This window comes from Limulus polyphemus, unplaced genomic scaffold (assembly GCF_000517525.1).
Source record: "Limulus polyphemus unplaced genomic scaffold, Limulus_polyphemus-2.1.2 Scaffold218, whole genome shotgun sequence".
Taxonomy (NCBI): domain Eukaryota; kingdom Metazoa; phylum Arthropoda; class Merostomata; order Xiphosura; family Limulidae; genus Limulus; species Limulus polyphemus.
Genome location: NW_013665828.1, coordinates 301,145 through 321,965, shown reverse-complemented (window position 1 = coordinate 321,965; position 20,821 = coordinate 301,145). Strand labels below are relative to the sequence as shown.

The following is a 20,821-nucleotide window of genomic DNA, read 5'->3' as shown; positions in this document are numbered from 1 at the left end:
AGTCTTACACTGCTAAATTAGGGACGGCTAGCGCAGATAGCCCTCGTGTAACTTTGCGCGAAATTCAAACCAATAGACTATCTACGTTGTATTAATGCGTTGGATTAAAAACCAAATATAATGTCACGTTAGCTGAAGAAAAAAAGCTTAAAAAATGGTTACAAATTACAATAAAATTTGATATTATAAATGTAGAAACGTGGTAATGTTTTGCACAGTTAGAACAGATATATTGAGAGTGATATCCTTAAGAAAGTTAAATTAGCTAATAAACTAAACGTAACTTACGTTGTATTCGTGGTATGTTTGCAAAAAGATATGAAAATGTATTATCAAATCCTAACCTAAAACAAACGATTCATGCAAAACAATAAGTTACAATAATAGCAAAACGTTATATTTTCAGAACCATGTATAAATTAACAAAACCAATATACTATGATTCTCATTCATCGATGAACATGAAAAAATAAACTATTTTATTTGTATCTTCCTCTCATAAAAGGGTTGGGCCATTTTCAGCCGTGGTAACAGTCTGGATTGGGCGTAGCATAGAATCATTTGGATTACCATCCAGTGATTGTGCTGGCAAGCAAGATGATTAAATTTTGAGTCATGCTTTTAAAGCCAGTTTCTAACAGGAAAAAGTACAGTGAGCTGTTCCATTATTGTCTTGAAGATCCTTGGTCCAAAAGGGTTGAAATGCAACGTTATGTGGGTTGGCAACAACGTTAAGATTCTTCTGGATATAATGTGCTCTTCTAAAAGAACCAATGCGTTCAAAGCCTACCACAATAGCGTTTCACACACCATTACGCCACTTCTAGCAGCTTTAACTATTGGAACAACATACCGAAGTGTTTCATATGGTCATATTTGTTCACTACCTTAATAATGAAAAGGATGAAACTGGACTTAACAGATCACGTCATGTTTCCAATCATTAATTTTCCGCAGGTTGAACTCTAAAAACCACCTAAGTTGTGCTTTCCTATTTGTACCTGAAATAAGAGGTATTTAGATTCATTGTAAGTCTATCTATCACATAGCGTGGTTGGGGATAGCGAAACCTGAACAACTGTTGAAGAAATCAATCAAATGGACCACAGTCTGACCTCTATTGCACTCTCGAAACCTGTTTAACAGTATTTTTTCATCGGTCATTCACCAGGGGTTGGGGTCAATAGTTTTTTCTAGAAACAGATGCATTCCCTTTGAATTGGTACTGCTGATAAACCCCGATGAAAGATATCTTTGGACAGTCGACCGAAGAAACTAGGCCAGAATCAAGTATCATGCCCTTTTGGAAGCCAGATAGATCATGGTTTGATGCATTGTTATGCAAAGTAGCAATGATATGACTAATTTTCTGCATTTATATGGCTAAAGTAATATCCTGACACATCGCATGATCAGTCTGTTCTACTTATATCAATAAATGATATAATATAAACATATATGTGTGTGTGTGTGTGTGTGTGTGTGTGGAGGCAGTCCTAATAACGTAGACGCAGTATTTATCAATTGATCATACTGACCAATATCAGTAGTTGCCATGTGGTATACTATGTAGTCTGAGTATTAATGACAATTTACAAAAACCATAACAAAAAAATACTGATGAAAAATGGTAAGTTGTTCAAAGAAACAAAAGCCTTTTCTGAGCAATTTACCATTTTACTAAAATCTTTTTTTTCTCTCTCTTTTACATTTATTATTATTGTGTCTATTTATTGTAATGGACAAGTAAAAACTGAAAAGTTGCATGAAATGTGGTTATATTCCACTAAATTTGATGGAAGTTTAATCTTTACTCATGTCCAAAGCATACTTCGTATTCTAAGTACATCTATGAACATAAAAAGCAAAAACTTATAACACACCAGAAAACTTTAGAAAATCTTTCATGTTTTACATGTGCTTTACACTTATTACCATGTATAAAGAGTGTGGGTAAGAAAAATATGTAAGAGAAAGTAATTTCTGTGGGGAAATAAATAGATATTAAAACATTCCAAATTGTTAAACAAAATAGCTAAACAAGACGTATAAACCTCCATGAACCTTCTATATGCATTAACTCTGCGTGTAAATCATTGTAAATTGCGTAAATCAGAATAGCGAACAGAAGGATAAAGGGAAAGGTTTAAAAAATGCATATGTGCGTTCACGAAAAGACAGAGAGACTGTATATTAGCTTTCTTGGGTTCAACAGTACATGAAACACGCACACATGGGACTTTAAGTTGCGCCAGAACCGCGAGTCCTACTCACCATCTGTCTTGAATCATCAATGATGGTGTAGTTACATAGTCTACTGCACCTAACGATAATGATAGCAGTATTCGCCGACAACACGGTTTTTCATACACAACTTCTGCGCTATGAAGCGGTAAGAGGTTCGAGAGTCTATAGCTCGAAGCGTTAAATCGAGACGTCTGACCCTATACCGTGCGAGCCTGCATCCATATAAATCCGATCCTGTGAAAGAAGAGTTGATAGTCCTGCTTGTTTCGATACAGTTGAACATACTGCGAACAAAGATACTATATAGACAAATTGCAGAGACCGGTGAAGTGGCCTTGCGTGGTAAATTAACTCGGACACGTCACTGTTCGATGACAATGCACGATCCTAGGCTCAATGGTTCAGGTTCGTAAGAGCTCGAATAAACCTTAAGAATTGGGTTTCAAATCAAATGAAGTCTTGTTAAAATTCTCACAGAGTTTCAGAAGAAAAGGTGTTGAATATCTAGCTGCAAATAATGTGCACTCATTGTTATTAACTGCAGGAACAAGAGCTTCCTAACGTTATTCTAACGCTGGCTACCCACGCGATGTGCATTATTTAACTAACTTGGATCAGGAAATAATCTTGAGTTGTAAACCGGTTTGATGGTAAAACAAGAACTTGAATTTTTAAAACTGATCATATTGTATTCTTGAACTTAGAGCAAAGCCAAATTGGGCTATCTGCTGTTTTCATCGTGGGAATCGAACCCCGGATTTTAGCGCTGCAAGTCCGTAGACTTACCGCTGTTCCAACTATAATAATATTTTACAGTTGAACTGAGAGTTCAAAGCTCTTCCTTTATAATTTATTGCTATAAATTGCTCTCTCATAATATATTGCAACAAGGTTAACGTTTCTAAACTTAGAAAAGTACCTCCCTTTTAAAAGTGTAATGTAGGACGATGTTCTAAGTTTGAGGCTTTTTAGAAGCATCTGGAATAGGTTACATCGTACTGTGTAGGAGGTGGTATTTGAGGATTGGTTATAAACTGAAAACCCACTTTTTTACTAAGTTTTAAGTTATTCTTTGAAGCGTTGCCACTACTCATGTTAAACAATGAAATAAATTATCTTTAATAATGCCAAAGAATGTTTTTTCTTTCTTAGTTCGCAAAAGGGTCGAGACAAAAGAAGTTGTGCAAAATTACTAAAACAAGTTTCACAAAACCGTATAAAACAGACTTTATTGTTTTAATTTTGCATGACATTTCCAAACTATGGAATTTTTTGTTTAATAAGGGAGAAAACATGTTTGCTTAATCCATTTGGAAAACTAACAACAAACAATAGAGCAGAGACGTGGATCCAACTTAACCACTGATCCGTTGCAAACATTCATGTAATAATCCCAGTCCCGACTCCAACTTTTCTTAAATGGGGGGCGGGGATAATGAGACCTATAATGGGGCCAACTCTGAAATAAATCTAAAGGTATATTAATTTTTGGCATTAGCTAGATGCTCCAGTGACATTTCAGGGGCCCTAACCCCCCTAGCCCCCTAATGGCGCCGATCCTGCATGAGCCTTCCATAACTGAAGTAGAGATTAGGAATAAATTGTTTATTTTTTTTTGTTGTTGTTGTTGTTTTTTAACAAGAAATAGACAACTTGCTTGTTACTTTTCCAAACTACGTTTTGTTTACGGTTCATTTGTGTTAACTGACTTTTTGTGCTTAACCGATAAAATATAATTGGTTTATAAGTCTATATAGATATGCACATATATATATATATGTATATAAAATAATCAAATAAAGAAGTAAGCACACAAGCTTACGTGTTTATCTGTTGTCAGTGCACGGTTATAATGCCGATGAAAGTATTATAACAAACGCTGAAATGTCAGCTGTTTCCATAGTAATATCACGTCACTATCATACTCCATGGGAGGCAAGATCTTCCGAAACAACCTGATGTAGGCTGCATGATTCCATACGTGTTTCATATTTCAATGCTCAAGGTATAAAAGGTTCTTACGCACATACACACGGGTCTGTTTTAAGTAACAACATGCACATCGCGAGCTGAAATAAGGTTTTAGCTAGGAACTTATACGCTAATTACACAGGTATATTCAAAGCGTGTTTTGCAAGAAGCCTGTAATTTGTCATGCTGACACGTGCAATACATTACACAGGATTTAAAAGCTGGTTTAAAATGGCTGAAGTGTAAATGTATTGTATATGAAACAGAAGTGCAAGAGTATAATATGAAACTACATGGTGGCTTAATCTTTCAGAAAATTACCCAGTTATAACAAACGTAGATCCCATGCCCTGTCAGCGTATGGTTTATCAGATCCTTGATTATATCTTTCTAGATCAAACGTAGTATTATTTTTCTACTATGCAGCTCCTAATTTATGCAAGGACGTTTTAACAAAAGTTTATCGAAATAAGTTTTTAATGTTGCGTTTACAAAAGAGCTCTTGTACCAACTGGTTTGGATCTTATAAAAGATGCCTCGGTTTTAACAAATGAGTGAGAGTAACAAGAATAGCCTTTTGTAAGACCACACTGACTTAATTAACATCCTCTTCTAAAGATAGTCGTATGGGATCAGTAATAATGGGATCCATCACTTAACCAGTGTTGTTTCGAAGCCGATAGTCTCTTCGCTTGACTTAACAGAAGCAGGCCGACAACAGGAGTAATTTTCTAATCATTAACCAACGTACAATGACTCTAAGATGTCTAGCTAGCTAGCTATCTAAGAAATGTATAACGTGACACACCACTGGGAGATTCTGTTTATATCTATCTTGCATAAGACAACCAGTAGTATTAAAGTTAACGAACCAAAAAAAATTCAGAAAGAGTTTCTAAAACTTTAAAACCTAAATTATGTCACTTGAAACACGACTTGTATGAAATATTATAGGATAACTAAACTGCGTTGAAAAAATTGCAAACATTTGGGTAATGGAGAGTTAAAGTTATTTATCTGTTTCGTTTAGGGTCATCGCCATATGAATATAGTTTTCGACTGTAAACAGTTAAATGCAGTATTTTCTTTGAATAAGTTTTTCCTAAACGAAACTCTGGGATTCAGATTTACTTGTTTACTAAAGCATGTAATAAAAGATTAAAACTCGAATGTTTGTTACGAAGCTTTCTCCTGCATTTAGGCACTCGATAATTACAATTCATTTTACAAAATACGATAACCAGAATTCGGTATGATGCAAGTTTGGTTTGTGTTAAATTCCGCGCAAAGCTACACGAGGGCTATCTGCGCTAGCCGTCCCTAATTTAGTAGAAAAAAAACTAGAGGGAATTCTGCTACTCATCACCACCCACCGCCAACTCTTGGGCTACTCTTATACCAACGAATAATGGGATTGATCGTCACTTATAACGCCCCCACGACTGAAAGGGCGAGCATGTTTGGTGGGACGGGGATTCGAACCCGCGACCTTCAGATTGCTAGTCAAGCACCCTAACCACCTGGTCATGCCGGCCTTAAAAACAAAGGATCAGGGACTAGTAGTTAGCATGTTGGGCTGTGGATGTAAAAGCTCAACTAGCAAAAAAAAATCACGCCCCCTACCTTGGAGCCTTGGGTGCGTCATAAAACTGACGGTAAAAATCTTATAGTTCGATCAGAGTTGAATAGCCCAAAAGTTGGCGGTGGGTGCTTTTGACTAGTTGTCATTCTTCTAATCTATTAAGTTAAAATTAGGAACGGCTAGCGCAGATAATTTTTGAGTAGCTTTGCGCGAATATTTGTAAACAAACAAAACAAACATGGATAATTTGTTTGTTTTTTCTGTTAGGCACAAAGCTAAACATTGGGCTGACTGTGTTCTGTTCACAGCAAGTATCGAAACCCGATTTTTAGCCTTTAGCGTCACAAAGACACAGAATTTCAGCGGAGCCAACAGAAGCAACAGAAAATAGCATTATACATGTACGCAGTCCAAGTTTCATCTGACTGTTCAGAAGTACACTTGCGATAACTGTGAACATTCTCAATATGCTATTTACATGGACGTAAGCATTAGGGGTTTCCAGTAAACTGTTATTTTTCTGATAGTATTTTATCGGTCATAGACGTGAGTATATCTTCAAAAGGTTCAAAGAAAGAAAGAAAAAACTTTACAAGTTCGAAGTAATTTAAGACGAAAACATACAGCGATTAACAGTTTTTCACAGTCTGTTCACACATTATTTTCCAAAAGTGCTCTAGATAAGAATTAAGTTGAATTAATTAATTAATACAGTATGTCGAAAAGAGATACTGTTTTTACTATGACACCGTTTTTCAATCATCATGCTAAAGTTATATGTTGGGGGTCTCAAACTTTTTATTCACATCAACGGAGGCTCAGACTAAAATAGTTTGGGAACCATTGCTCTAGGTAACCAGAGGTTTTATGTTTCAGCCCCTAAATTAACAGATTTGTCTACAACCCTCGTATAGTTAATCTAGTGTAGTACAGTTCTGTAAATCATTTATGTTTTTTTTAGCATATACTTTTTCTCAAATCTGACTGGAATGAAACAGACTCAAGAGATAAAGATCAATCTCCTTGTCTACCAGTTACTTCTTCAAGTAATCTAAGCTAATTCTGTTAGAAATATTCTCATAAATGTCAACTTAAAAACAACAACTAAAAGACGTATGATAAAAAACCGTAGAGTTCTGAATAACTGTGAGGTGAATATGCCGAATAAGATCAGAAGGCCTAAGTAAAGATATTCGAAGCAACCATGGTATACCTGAGGAACAAAATTATAAAGCACATTTGCCTTAATAATGTGCACCACAGTTGGGTAATTTGTACTAATTCCTTCCTTATTCTAGTACACACACACACACACACACACCCTCCTTTAGACAAGAAAAATTGTCTTTCAGCAAAGAAATAAGATTCACAAAATGGCCAATCGATCGCGAGAATCTTAATGACAGTGATATAAAAATATAATGTATACTGAAACGAATTTTATTTCTATAAGACAGCTTTATTTAAGAAGTGTTCTAAACTGGATATTCTTCAAAACTTTTGAGGTTTCTTGTCAACTGAAAACAAAATAAAATACACAATAATTCTCCACAGCATCTGTTGTAACTTAGCCTTCTAATGTAATTTACGACAGTAAACTATGACGTATATATTTTATTTGGTTGTCAAACTATTGTTTTTATATCCTTTTTCATATATCGATAAACTAAAACCTATCAATACAATATCCCGAATGAGACTAAAACATGGTTATATAAAGTATTCTATCTAATTTATCTAATCATACACTAAAAGAACTTGTATGCACATGTACATACGTCATACATACATATGTATGATGTTTCTAACGTTTTTTATTCAGCAGGTATCAAAACTGGTTAAACAACAATTTCACATTGTGCCAAGGTTTTCCGTATTACTTAGGAAATACTACAACACCGAATATTCCTCCGGAAATTTTCCTATGAATATATATATTAAGAAGATATTCAAGCTTTGAAAGAGACGTGAACGTAGAATGCTCTTTTTTTCCAGTTTGTATGCTACTTAAAGACATGCCCATCGGTGGCTCAGCGTTAAGTCTGGGGACTTATAATGCTACACACCGGGTTTTGATACCGGTGGTTGGCACAGCACAGATAACCCATTGTGTAGCTTTGCGCTTAACTACAAACGAACGCAAGAAAGACATCTTGATATTAGGCGCACCAACACGTCATATGCATTAACAGTACATAAATCATGGATATTAATTGTTCATTTATTCAAATTAGCCAGATTCCAACATTATTAGTCAAAAAGACGCCAACATTATTAGTCAAAAACCTTCTGCATTGATTCTTCGTAAGAATTTATGTGCTAGGCAACCATATTTCTTGAAATATTAAAATGAAGTATTTAACAGGAACAAGTTTCTCGTTTCCTTTAATATTCATTCGTTCATAAATTACAACTAACAGTTGAGGAGTACGCTATTCCAGTCTCTCAAGTTAGTAGTTATTGTTATTGGATGTTTTTTTTTATTATTATTATTTTCTAAGAAATATTTTTAGAAATAAACTAAGACTCAATCTCGTTTAATTTCACTTGCTCCTGGGTTGAGGTTGTGATTTTCTATTTGATTGCTATGTTACGGTATAGAAAACAAAGCCCTGAAATGTTCTGTTTCTTTAATTGCTCGAATAGACAGACACTCGTTGGAAATCATTCAATAAACGAATACACCTATTTCCTACAAATGAGAACATTTCGGCCGCATCTCTAACGAGCAAGAAACAAAATCGTTCATTTGTGACTTAAATTTCTATAATTAGGTTTAGGTTTCCAATGAACTCATCTCCCTTCATAAGCAAATTATGGTATCCACATTATATCCCGAGATACATGGAAATTTCCTGGTGTAGGATTACAGAGTGTAGAACGTAGAAAAATTAAATTTCATTGTTTCTTTAAAAAAATAAAAAAAAAACATTAATTGTTCAATAATTTTAAATGCAAAAAGGAGATTATCTTTCGATGTAATATAATTGTCCCGTTATTAACAAGTATCAGCTCAGCGACTCGAACTCTAAACATATTACTAACACAGTGAACGTGAAACAGAAAATACAATAAAATAATGACGAAGCAAATATTTCTTGTTAACGACTTAGCTAAGTTCACATTAGTTTTTATCAAATTTCATTCTTACAAAATATATCTCCAGTAATGGGTTCTTTGTACTCTGTCAGTTGGGAAATCGAACCCCGGATTTTAGTGCTCTAAATACTTACAATTACCGCTTTACCACCGAAGACTATCTCCAGTAAATAGTGGATTAAGTTAGCCCAACTTAAAACAGTTTCTCAGACAAGTATGATAGATTTAAATAGAAAAACCAGTCAACACAGGGCAAGGCCATATTTGAATCTTTTGTTCAAAGTGTATGAGCAATTATATCGGTTAATCGTAAACATTCGATTCACTTTTCCGACAACCATAATTCACTCCTAACAAACACCTAAATAACAACAACAACACACACACATGAAAATGAAGAGTGACCAATAATCATACGAAAATACCATCAGTAACTACTTGTTTTACAAAAAAGAAACTGTAACTATATGCACGACTACATTTTTAAGAAGCTTACAACTCATACATATATAATACTGAGATTCATTACACCATAAATATAATCGTGTATATTAACTTTTTAAACATACTTGTACTTTATAATTTTGTTGTAAGTTAACTTTATAAAATTTCATGTTTTTTTGCATACTAAACTAGAATAATATTTCTTTCACATCTTAATAACGATTGTAATTAAAATAAGGGGTGATTATTACAAGTGTAATTACTCGATAATAACCAGTAAAAAACAAATCCTGATAACTGGTTCTTTTTACTAATCTACATTATAGAAACTGCATCAGTATATAGAGGTAATTTATCTGTATAATTGCTGCCTTTACCTATTGTTTCAGGTGTACTAAAAAAATTTCAAAAACTAAATGCAGTGAGAAAACAAAAGTATTCGTAAGATATATCAAATAGGCTTAATACGTTTCGTAGTTAACGTTAATATGGTATAAAAAAATGGCCTTATTTACATTGATTCTTTTTGTACTTTCAGACATTTGTATTACTGAACTTGAATTACTCCATAGAACTATAAACAGATACAAAGACAATTATAGTGTAAAGATAATAATAGAAAAACATAATTCAATGGTATCTGAAAAATATTTAAATAAACTTTAATTAATAAATTATATTGCGCTGTACAAGTCTCGTCAATGGAACGTGACTACTTTATTAAATTTAGTTTAGAAGCTGTTTTAAACGACTTAAATTAGTAAGTGTGTTTAAAGCGTTGCAAAAACAGGAAATTCTTATCATTTTCCTACAAGGAAAGCGTTCAACTGCATTAGCAATACCCAAGTGTTTTAATCAATGAAAAAAAATTATGGAAAGACAGTACGTTCCTTCTGAAAAATAAGACGTTACAATAGACTACAAATCACGTGATGTATCACTTGTTGGCTTTTACCTGACTCTGACTTATTAAAACGCATTTCAAGTACAAATTTTAATAAGAGCAAACATCTCTAACATGACATGCATATCACCATCTTATTGTAATAATTAGCGCCTAAACCATTATTACATCTGCCATATCCCAGCAGGTCTAATGAGATCTGGTATTGGACTAAAGGCCTCGTACGGACTGGATAAAGCAGATATTGTGTGGTTGACACATTATTAATATCATTCTTTAATTTCCCTCATAAGTTCGTATAATATACTCACCCAAAGCGTGGCATCCACTACTGAAGCAAAGAAACAATGTCACGAGGAATGTGGTTTTCACGAGATGAATTCCACTAGGTTCAAAATGTATATAAGTGAGCATTCTGTTTAATCCTAGAAACTTCAAGCTACTGCAAAGCGCTGGAGAAGAACTTAAACTGTCTATCAGGGAAGACGAGGTCAGTTCCTCCAGACTTAAAAAATCCATTTCACTACAGCTGCCCAGAAACCAACTAACTTAAATTACGTTTGCACATACACACTCACAGAACGTCCTGTAGCTTTGTCAGAAATTTTGAATAATTCGATTCTTACAAAGAAAACGATTTTACCTTAATAATGACATGAAAACAATCGCACCTATTTGTATACACATTTGTAGCAATCTTCGACGGCAGTTCAATCAAACAACCATGTCTGCACCTTTTAGCGCCAAGTTTGCAAGTAACAGGTAAGACTTAATTCGACACAAAGTAGTTCTCTTCGCTTTACAAAAGTACTAAACCCGCCACTGCCTGTTATACGGTAGAAAGCTGGTCTTCCAATCTAGCCTACAAGGTTGAAGTCTTCAAGCAACTTCCAGCTCAGTTGACTCACTCGTGTGGCGTTCTCGCATCTGCGCGTTGAGGAGTTATATATAATGAAGGTTTGGCCTTGTACGTGTGTGTGTCTACCTTCATGGCAGTCCTTCAGGCTTTTCACGTCAATGTGTCAGTGCTAGAGTGTTATAACTAAGAAAAGTAAACGATAAAAATCACAACCAACCGAAAATTCGGATCGCTGATCTCAAAAAATTAGTAAATATTTATCTCTCACGAGGTTCCTCGAACGGAAACGTCACTGCCGTATATAGAACGGGCACGTCTATTAGTGACAGATTTGCGCACGCACGAATAACAGGCTTTCTGCTTGGTGCTGCCACCTATGATGAAATTGCCAAACAAATCTACTCGCGAGTAAAAGGACATATTTGCGAGAAGTACTTAAAAAGTAGAGCATCAGTCTGAACGCTCCATTATATTATTTTGTTTCTGTATTAGCAACTTTATAGTTATAGTAAATGAGCTGAATATAAAACAAAAATAACAGTCTGGACTTCTATAATCTTATAACATACTCTAAAAAAAGTTTGTGTTACATATTTCACTTGGGAGTTAATGTATAGAATTAGATTTTCTATAAAACAGCCACTGACGTGAGAAGCAAAAACAATAACAACAAAAACACACTACCTTGTATATCATACGATATAGGAATAATACAAATTAAATATCTTTGTTACAAACATTCAACGTACGTCCTACTTACGATTCCAAAATAATTGACTTTCAAAAAAACGAAGATCATGAGTCATGCATGTTTCTCAGGAGTAATTGAATAAAAGAACAGTGTAATGAGCTTTTCTTTTGACTCTCCATTTGTTTCATTTTTCATGCATCAAATAAATTCTCATTTAGAAAGAAATAGATTTCGAAAACTAAAAGTCAGATGCGAACCCTGGAAAAATTTGGTGAAGTTTTATTTTTAGACGAAAGTCATGCATCCTTTGATGGGCGAACTCATGCCATTTTTGGTGCATTTAAATTGAATTGCATTGAGTGAGGAGGGAGAATAGCGTGGAAACCTTATCAAGAATTAATCATTTTGAAACCAAACGTACGTAGAAAACAACTTATGGATGATTTTCAAGATTAAAACCGATTAAAATACGACAGAGAACTTGTAAACTTTGATTTATATAAAATCAATTTTACGTTTAATGTAAGTAAAGATAGATAAGCTTAGTACGTAGTTAAAACAGCATGAAGAAATCGTCTAAAGCACATTATCTGGACCTAATCACAGTGAGTATAATGTCCACATAATTTATCTGTTGATATAAAATTATTAATAACATTTGACAGGAGCCATTTAAGCTGTAATATAAATCGGGCAAAAGTTGAATAAATGAAACTCATTTATGATTTTTCGATGTTTTACTAAATTTATCACTTTAGTGAGCATTAAATATTTTTCAGTTCAGTTAGATGATTAATTCTAGAATTCTTACAGTGAATTAAACAAATGCTAAAAGGAATAAAAAAGAAGATTTGCTCTTTAACTAAAGTAAATATTTAATTATTGGTTGTCATAGCATTATCAGAATAGAGTAAAGTATGTGCCCACTTAAATCAAAATCATGAGTTTAATTCAAAGTTGATGTAGATTCCCTCCACAGCATTAATTTATTCATTACACCCGTATGGGACGTGCTTCTCAAAAATACAATTACGTAATGAATGAAATATAGTTTGTTTTGAAATAAACAAATAAAATCGCCCCTCAGTAGCACAGCGGTATGTCTGCGGACTTACAACGCTAGAATCCGGGTTTTGATACCCGTGGTGGGCAGAGCACAGGTAGCCCAATGTGTAGGTTTGTGCTTAACTTCAAACAAACAAACAAATAAAATACGTCATACACAACGTTTTTTCTTGTTAACGTGGGAAAAAAAACTCATTGGCAAAGAAATATTCTATTCGCTATTTGATAATAAAGACTATAACTCTTATTAAACCATATGGCAAGATTGTAAAAACTTTCAACATAAACCAGTTTCTGCTTGGTTTTATTGTTACAAATAAAACTTGCATGATTTGTATCTATTGGTTAATAATGCTTTTTTGGCAGAAGAGAAAAAAAATATAAAGCGAAAAAAAGCTTCTTTAATTAAAATATTTAACTAAAACTTGTTAAGCCAGTAAAGGAGTAAACTCACTGAAACGCTAGCATGTATTCCTAGATGGCGCTTTATGTCGCTGTGTATATTTGATTTATAATAAAAGTATATTTGCTTAAAACATGCGTAGAAATTGATTTTGTAGCAAAATTAAAAAGTCGAGAACCACTAGAACAAGCTTTACTTTGTACTTTTACATATAAAGTGTATCACTGGCTTGAAAATGTTAATAAAAATGAGGGATTTTAGTAAATAGCTTATAAAAAAATTAATATGATCTGCATTTAATAATCAGGCGTATTTAAAAATCTGAAAAATAAAAGATTAAGGTGTAACACTACTCAATAATGGCTTTGAAGATGTAACATGTTCTATTCAATAACGTAGCGCGCTCTATTTTTCCAGCCGAAAAGTATTTTAAAGATATTGTTTTAGTACAAATTTGAATCCAACATTGCTTCTACAAAAAATAGTCAAAATATGCAACGTAGGTTTTAATAGCAACAAAGTTTATTTTTTATTATTCGTTATGACATACATATATATATATATATATATATATGGCATGAAACTCAGCACAAAATTATTCTCTCAAAATTCATTTATATTTCAAGTGATCTTAAGGAAGCCATTTGAACAAGTTAATGTATTGTGCTGTTAACACTCATACACACATATGCGTGGTGTAAGTGGGTGTAGAGCAAATGCGACAAGAAACTTAAAAGAATTACACCAGAAGGCTTTTAACCTTAGGCACTTTCAATTTTTTTAATAATCAAGTCTGTCTTCAACAGAAGAGCCACAACTAAATATCTTCAACAATATGAATTACACTTAAATCTTTTATCCGTAACTCTAGGAAAATTAATCTACAAATTTCGAGCTTTATGTGGAAAATAGTTTGGAATTATTAAAAAGAAATAAATGTACCGTACTTGTATTGTAAGTGGCAAATATTTCCTCCCAAATACAGACATTTTAAAATAAGTTCTTCCTATGACCAAACGTGTCCAAACGCATTTAATTTGGAGTATCAAAATATGCATGTGGTCAATGAACTGCCAAAGTTTTAAACAATAATATTTTGTTTACATGGTTTAAAGCAAAAAATTATGGTGTACGTAAAACCAACTAAGTATATATATATATATATATATATATATCAGGCGGACGGTAGCATTGTCTATGTAGGGGTGGCTCGGATTGTTCATCGAAATGGTGTTTTAAATATCTCCTCAGTAGTTCATCTGAACTTTACAATACTATACAGTGTTCCTTTTATAACAATATCTATGTAATGACTGAGTCACAAGTTCTGGGAATGTTTGTAAATATAGCAAAAAGTTTAAATTTCTTGTTCTTCTTTCTTCTGCTTCTTTTTTATTACATGATAACTCAAGAACCAAAACAATGGTGTTAACCAATTTCACTCAGGTGACATAGTTTCAAACGCAGTATCCGCTTTTATAAGTATTATTAACTAGTAGTAATTTTTAAAGAAAATCAAAATTTTAGTGTAAACGATGTTATCATTCCCCCTTGAAGCTAGCTTTTTTACGTAGACTTGGTGTTCCTTTAAAAGCTTAAGTACAGGTGAAACAGGAATTACCAACCAATAATAGATAAACAATAAATATTACAGTTGGAACCCCATTATATTTATAACTTGGTTATAAATACAGTCTTCCTATGTCTATTGAAACACTGCTTTAAAAAACATCAAAATAAAAGAACTTTAAAAAAGTAAGTAAATGTAGAGATGGCCAAAATCAATCCTTCAAAAACAATGCGAAGAAGATAGTAGGGATGGGATTTGCATCATCCCTAAATAATAGCACAGGCACACAGTGTAGTAGAATCTTAAAAGACAAAATAGGATAAATTAAACTCAATCGTGATTGAATAGTTATAAATATATTGCTATATGTTAATTCTTGCCTGTGCTATAATGTAGGGATGATGCAAATGCCGTCCCGACTATATTGTTTGCATTGTCTTTAAAAGATTGATATTAGCCATCCCTACATTTACTTCCTTTTGTGAAAAGTTTTTTTCTTTACTTGTATATATTTATGTTGAGTATCCATGTTGAGTTGTGTTCTCCTAGACATTGTTTTTGCATATATTTTACGTGTTATTTTATAATTATTACTTATATACATTTTGTATAACATGATGATTTTCACCCAAAGTTATTCACTCTCCTCTTAAGTCTGTTTTATGTTGCATGTCTTCTGTCAACCAATGAAAGAGTATTCATAACGTCCTATTGTTCTTGAAGAAAATATTTATTTTTGTTAGTTTCTTAGCACTATGTCTTCATATATATATATATGAACTTCCACGGACACTTTATAAGGGAAATTATACATACCTTACTTTTAGATAATTACACATAACGAACAGACACGGAAACAACTGATAATTCAACTAGCTGAGGGGGGGGGGGGGTCGTTTTTATATAACTCACTTTATGTAAACCGAAATCCAGCATATTTAAGCAGAGAGACCAACCAAACAGTTATGTTTCGTGAGACCTCTTATGTCCATGCGGACTGAGGCTGAGAAATCTGGTATTCTAGCATTAGGCGGGCCATAGAGCTTGTTCCTATAGTATCGATTGCAATGGAGGCATGAGTAATGTGGAAAGATCAACTATTCACTCATCTCATATATCACGAGCTGATTTTCTGTATAATAACACAATGAGAGGTATTTGTTACGTCTTGTTTCCTTTTTATTTGGTAAGGCTTAACACTGTGTGAGAAAGCTTTCTAAAGTCACTAAATTTAACTGAATTATGCGTGTAATAAATTTCAAATTGCATAATATTACAGCTGGATATCTGTACAGTAATAGAGATTATGTGCCTATTAACCGCCGCTCTGAAGCTTCGAATAATCTAATCAATTGATATATAGGTTTAATATGGTAATTCCCACGTGTTATCACACGAAATTCTTTGCAAAATTACAAAATATATCTCATATAAATACAAATATCTAAAAGTCGGTCCTATATTTATGTATTATGATGCACTGTTAATAACACAATGTGCCAATTATTAGCTGTAATATAAATATCTAGGTATTAACTTAGAAAAAAGTATTTTTCCAACAAACTAAGATCAAACAATGAGTGTATGAATAGATTGATATATTGATGAGAATATTCCTTGTTTGCATGCTTTAAGTAAATAAACAAGTTTTGACATTGTTTACTTACCGATACCTTAATATTACATATTTATGCCCCCCCCCCCAGTAACACAGCGGTATGTCTGCGGACGTACAACACTAAAAACCGGGTTTCGATAACCGTGGTGGGCAAAGCGTAGGTAGCTCATTGTGTAGCTTTGTGCTTAACTTCAAACAAACAAGCAATACATATTTATTTACTTTCAAAGATTGGATATTTTTGAAAAGAAGTATTACCTTTAATGCGAAGGGGGGGATAAGACTGTATGAAAAAATAATTGGCAAATTAGTGATTGTAATTAAACAGGACTTTTACTGATTCCTTAGCGCAAAGCTACACAATGAGTTATCTACACTCTGTCCACTTTTGGGAATCGAACCGCGGATGTTAGCATTGCAATTCCGGAGTACAATTAATTTGTTTGTTTGTTTTGAATTTCGCGCAAAAGCTACACGAGGGCTATCTGTGCTAGCCGTCCCTAATTTAGCAGTGTAAGACTAGAGGGAAGGCAGTTGGTCATCACCACCCACCGCCAACTCTTGGCTTACTCTTTTACCAACGAATAGTGGGATTGACCGTCACATTATAACGTCCCCACGGCTGAAAGGGCGAGCATGTTTGGTGTGACGGGGATTCGAACCCGCGACCCTCAGATTGCGAGTCGAGCGCCTTAACCACCTGGCCATGCCGGGCAAGAGTACAATTAAACAACGATTAAAGTATTCAAGCTTTGGTTTTGGTTACAGAAAAATCCAGAAAACAAGAATAGAATAACGTGAATATTCATTAAAGTAGAATATATATATATATTTACTGTTTCTATCTCTTTATACATTCTGAAAGCATTCACGTATTTAAGAACTGTATGACACGCTTTAATTTGAAACTAATCTTCAAAACGAGCATGAATACCTGAACGTGAAATATATCATATTTTACTTTTAAAACGACATTTAAATTTAAGAATTATGAAAAGCTAAGACTGAATTTAACAATTAAACCAAACCAAACAAAGACATAAGGCTTGTTTAAGAAGCTTTTGTAAGGTTGATTATTAGCAAATGTGACAACTTACACTGATGAACAGGAGATAAACCGCAATGAATTAAATTAATTCCAATTCTTCATCATATAAAATTCATGTTTTAAAATTTTAGAACTTCAAAATGCGCTACATGCATGAAACAATTTGTTGTTGGAGAAGATCATAATGATTAGTTGTTTGTTATCAAAATCACGGAATGAAAGTATGAATAGAAAAAAAAAAAGGATTTGAAGGATTTAGATTATGTTATTTGATCATTTTAGAGCAACTATGCTACACATTTATTAAAATGATGTAACACGAATGAAAGTATAAATAGAAAGAGGATTTGGACGGTTTAGAAATTATGTTATTTGTTCGTTTTGGAGCAACTATGCTACACATTTATTAAAATGATGTAACACGAATGAAAGTACGAATAGAAAAAAGGATTTGGAGGGTTGAGATTATGTTATTTGTTCGTTTTGGAGCAACTATGCTACACATTTATTAAAATGGGGTAACATGAATGAAAGTATGATTGTGTATTTGTTTGTTTGTTTTGAATTTCGCGCAAAACTATACGAGGGCTATCTGCGCTGGCCGTCCCTAATTTAGCAGTGTAAGACTAGAGGGAAGGCAGCTAGTCATAGGATATATTGACCTTTGAACTCAACTCAAGCTGTTTCCAGTGGTTAATTGTAGTTTAGTTTCGAAGTACTCACCATGCAAGTCACACACGTAGTGTAAACATTCACCGCAGTAGCTTTACAGAACTGTGTTTGAACTTTTATTTTTTTACATTATATTCATTCTATTATTATACACAGTCAACTTAAACGTAAACAAAGCAACATGAATATCAATATAAGTATACCTTATAAAACAGATTATATACATTTCTACAACTGTTTGTGTTCGAGTTTCCGTAACAAATGTACGAAAATAAAAAGGCTGTACTCCGGTTGAACAGCGGTAAGTTTAAGAACATATAACGCTAAAATCCGGGGTTCGATTTCCCGCGGTGGACACAGCAGATAGCCAAATGTGGCTTTGCTCTAAGATAACCAACCGACACTGAGGCTACCATAGTATATATATATATATACATATGTGCGTTTACATACATATGTGATTCACATGCGTATGAATGAACATTCTTAAACATAGTAATTTCATCTTAGCAGTAATTCTAACAAACTGACACCATTAATACCTTATCTTTGGCTTAGCAAAAATTGTTAATATAATCTTATTTGTGCGACATACAAGATTAATCCATACGAAGAAGGTACACATCTGATAGCAAGCATTACAAAACAATCCCAGCCTACATCTATATTTTTATGGATTTAGTGTTTTTTGTCGATTTACTTTTTTCCATCTTAAGTTGTGTTTTAAGACACTACGTCTCCAATTTAAACAGTAAAATTTCCGTTTCGAGGACCTCTTTCGTTGTTTGTTACAGTTTGATAACGTCAGAGTAAACCTTAGAAATCGCTAAACCAGAAGGAAAAAACAATAATGTGGAATTAATTTCGGTATTATGAAATTGATATAAGGAAATGTTTCCATACGGAAAACGAAGAACGACTTTAAAGAGGAATAACTATAAATAAAAATAAATAAATTATGATAACATCTGCTTTTTAAGTTTGCGATTGCAAACACCAACATCATTTTCTACAAAACGATATGAGATTAAAACTCGTTTTTATGAAAAATACCATAATATAACGCTAAGCATTTTTGTTTTTGTCAGAACGAATTTGAAGAATGTTGAATGATACACTGTAATAGTATTTCCTGCATTAAAAACAGAATTAAGTCGTTTATTACATAGATAATTTAAGTAAAACCTTGAATGTGAAAAAAATGTCTCATGTCTTTAATAAAATTTATATTCCTATATGATTTGATATTTTGTTGAACATACGCTGAAGAGATCTAAGATTATTGTAAATTATCTTAGTATTGGTGAATTGTTTTACATATATTTTATGGGAATAATATAAGGAACATATACTGATACGCCAATATTTAAATGCTTAGTATCTAATATTTAGGAAAGCGATTTTATTAAAAAAAAATAAGTTGCATAAAAACGTAAAAACAAATATATGTGATAAAAAAGTATTTTCGTAAACTGAAACAAATAGTAGTTTAATTGAAGAATGTAAAAATAACCATTAGAAAGCGATAAAACGTTTTTATCAATTTGGTCAAGTATAAATAAAACCATTTCAATTCCACCGTCGCCATTATCGTCGGAACGCGCTGCTGTGTTGAATGTGTGTATTTCAAACGCGTGAGGTCTGCAAGAAGAATGCCCATTCTGCAGTAGTCAAAGATACGATGGCGCGAAATTACCTGTAAAGGTTGAACTGCTATGAAAAAGAAACAAGAAAGGCTTATGTAATGAGATAAACGAGTGAACGTCAAAAAGTGTCCGATGGGTGAAGTGATATGACGTAAATAGTTGCTAGGGTAGAAATAGACCACACCCAAAAGCAACTGACTAGTTGTTCTTTTAGTGCACGACTGAAATATAAAAAAGAAAACTACCAATATCAAATACGATTAATACATTATTCATACCAGAATCCAAATTATTAAACTGATAGAACAAACATTCGATTCAGTTGGGTTAGCTTTCAAGATAAAATAAATATAATTAAATGTTGTTGTTGTTTTAGAGTAGCCTTTTTTCTTTTAAGTAAAAAATATATTCCAACTGTATTTGAGGTTACTTGAAAAATAGAACTGGTATACAATTTGTTTTATGCGTAAACATCTATGAATTATATCTGTGTGGATCTTGCTTTGTGATTAAAATTTCATCTTATACAAATATAATGCGTAAAGTACAGACCATATGACGCTTTCCGTAAATTGTTGTCCAGTTGGGACAATAATCCAATTTTAGTGAAATGTGGGTGATTTAATTTATTATACTTTTTTTTAAACCAAAAGTATACTGCCATTTTTAATAATTTATTCTTCCGGCAATATTAGCTACATGAAACAATAGTTAGCTACATGAAATAATAGTTAGTTAGCTACATGAAACAATAATTAGCTACATAAAACAATAGTCAGCTACATGAAATAATAGTTAGTTAGCTACATGAAACAATAGTTAGCTACATGAAACACTAGTTAGCTAAATGAAACAATAGTTAGCTACATGAAACACTAGTTAGCTAAATGAAACAATAGTTAGCTACATGAAACAATAGTTAGCTACATGAAACAATAGTTAGCTACATGAAACACTAGTTAGCTAAATGAAACAATAGTTAGCTACATTGAATAATAGTTA

At 33.1% G+C, this 20,821-nt stretch overlaps 1 protein-coding gene across 2 annotated transcripts in view; it reads right to left on the bottom strand.

Moving 5' to 3' along the window:
* LOC106478505 overlaps window positions 1-11,408 on the bottom strand; it is a 105,478-nt gene extending 94,070 nt beyond the window's left edge. For both annotated transcript variants that reach the window (XM_013939056.2, XM_022382121.1), the window contains exon 1: window positions 10,559-11,408. In XM_013939056.2, coding sequence (XP_013794510.1) covers window positions 10,559-10,766 — 208 coding nt within the window. In that variant the 5' untranslated portion in view covers window positions 10,767-11,408. The remainder of the gene's footprint in view (window positions 1-10,558) is intronic.
* Window positions 11,409-20,821: the final 9,413 nt, after the last annotated feature.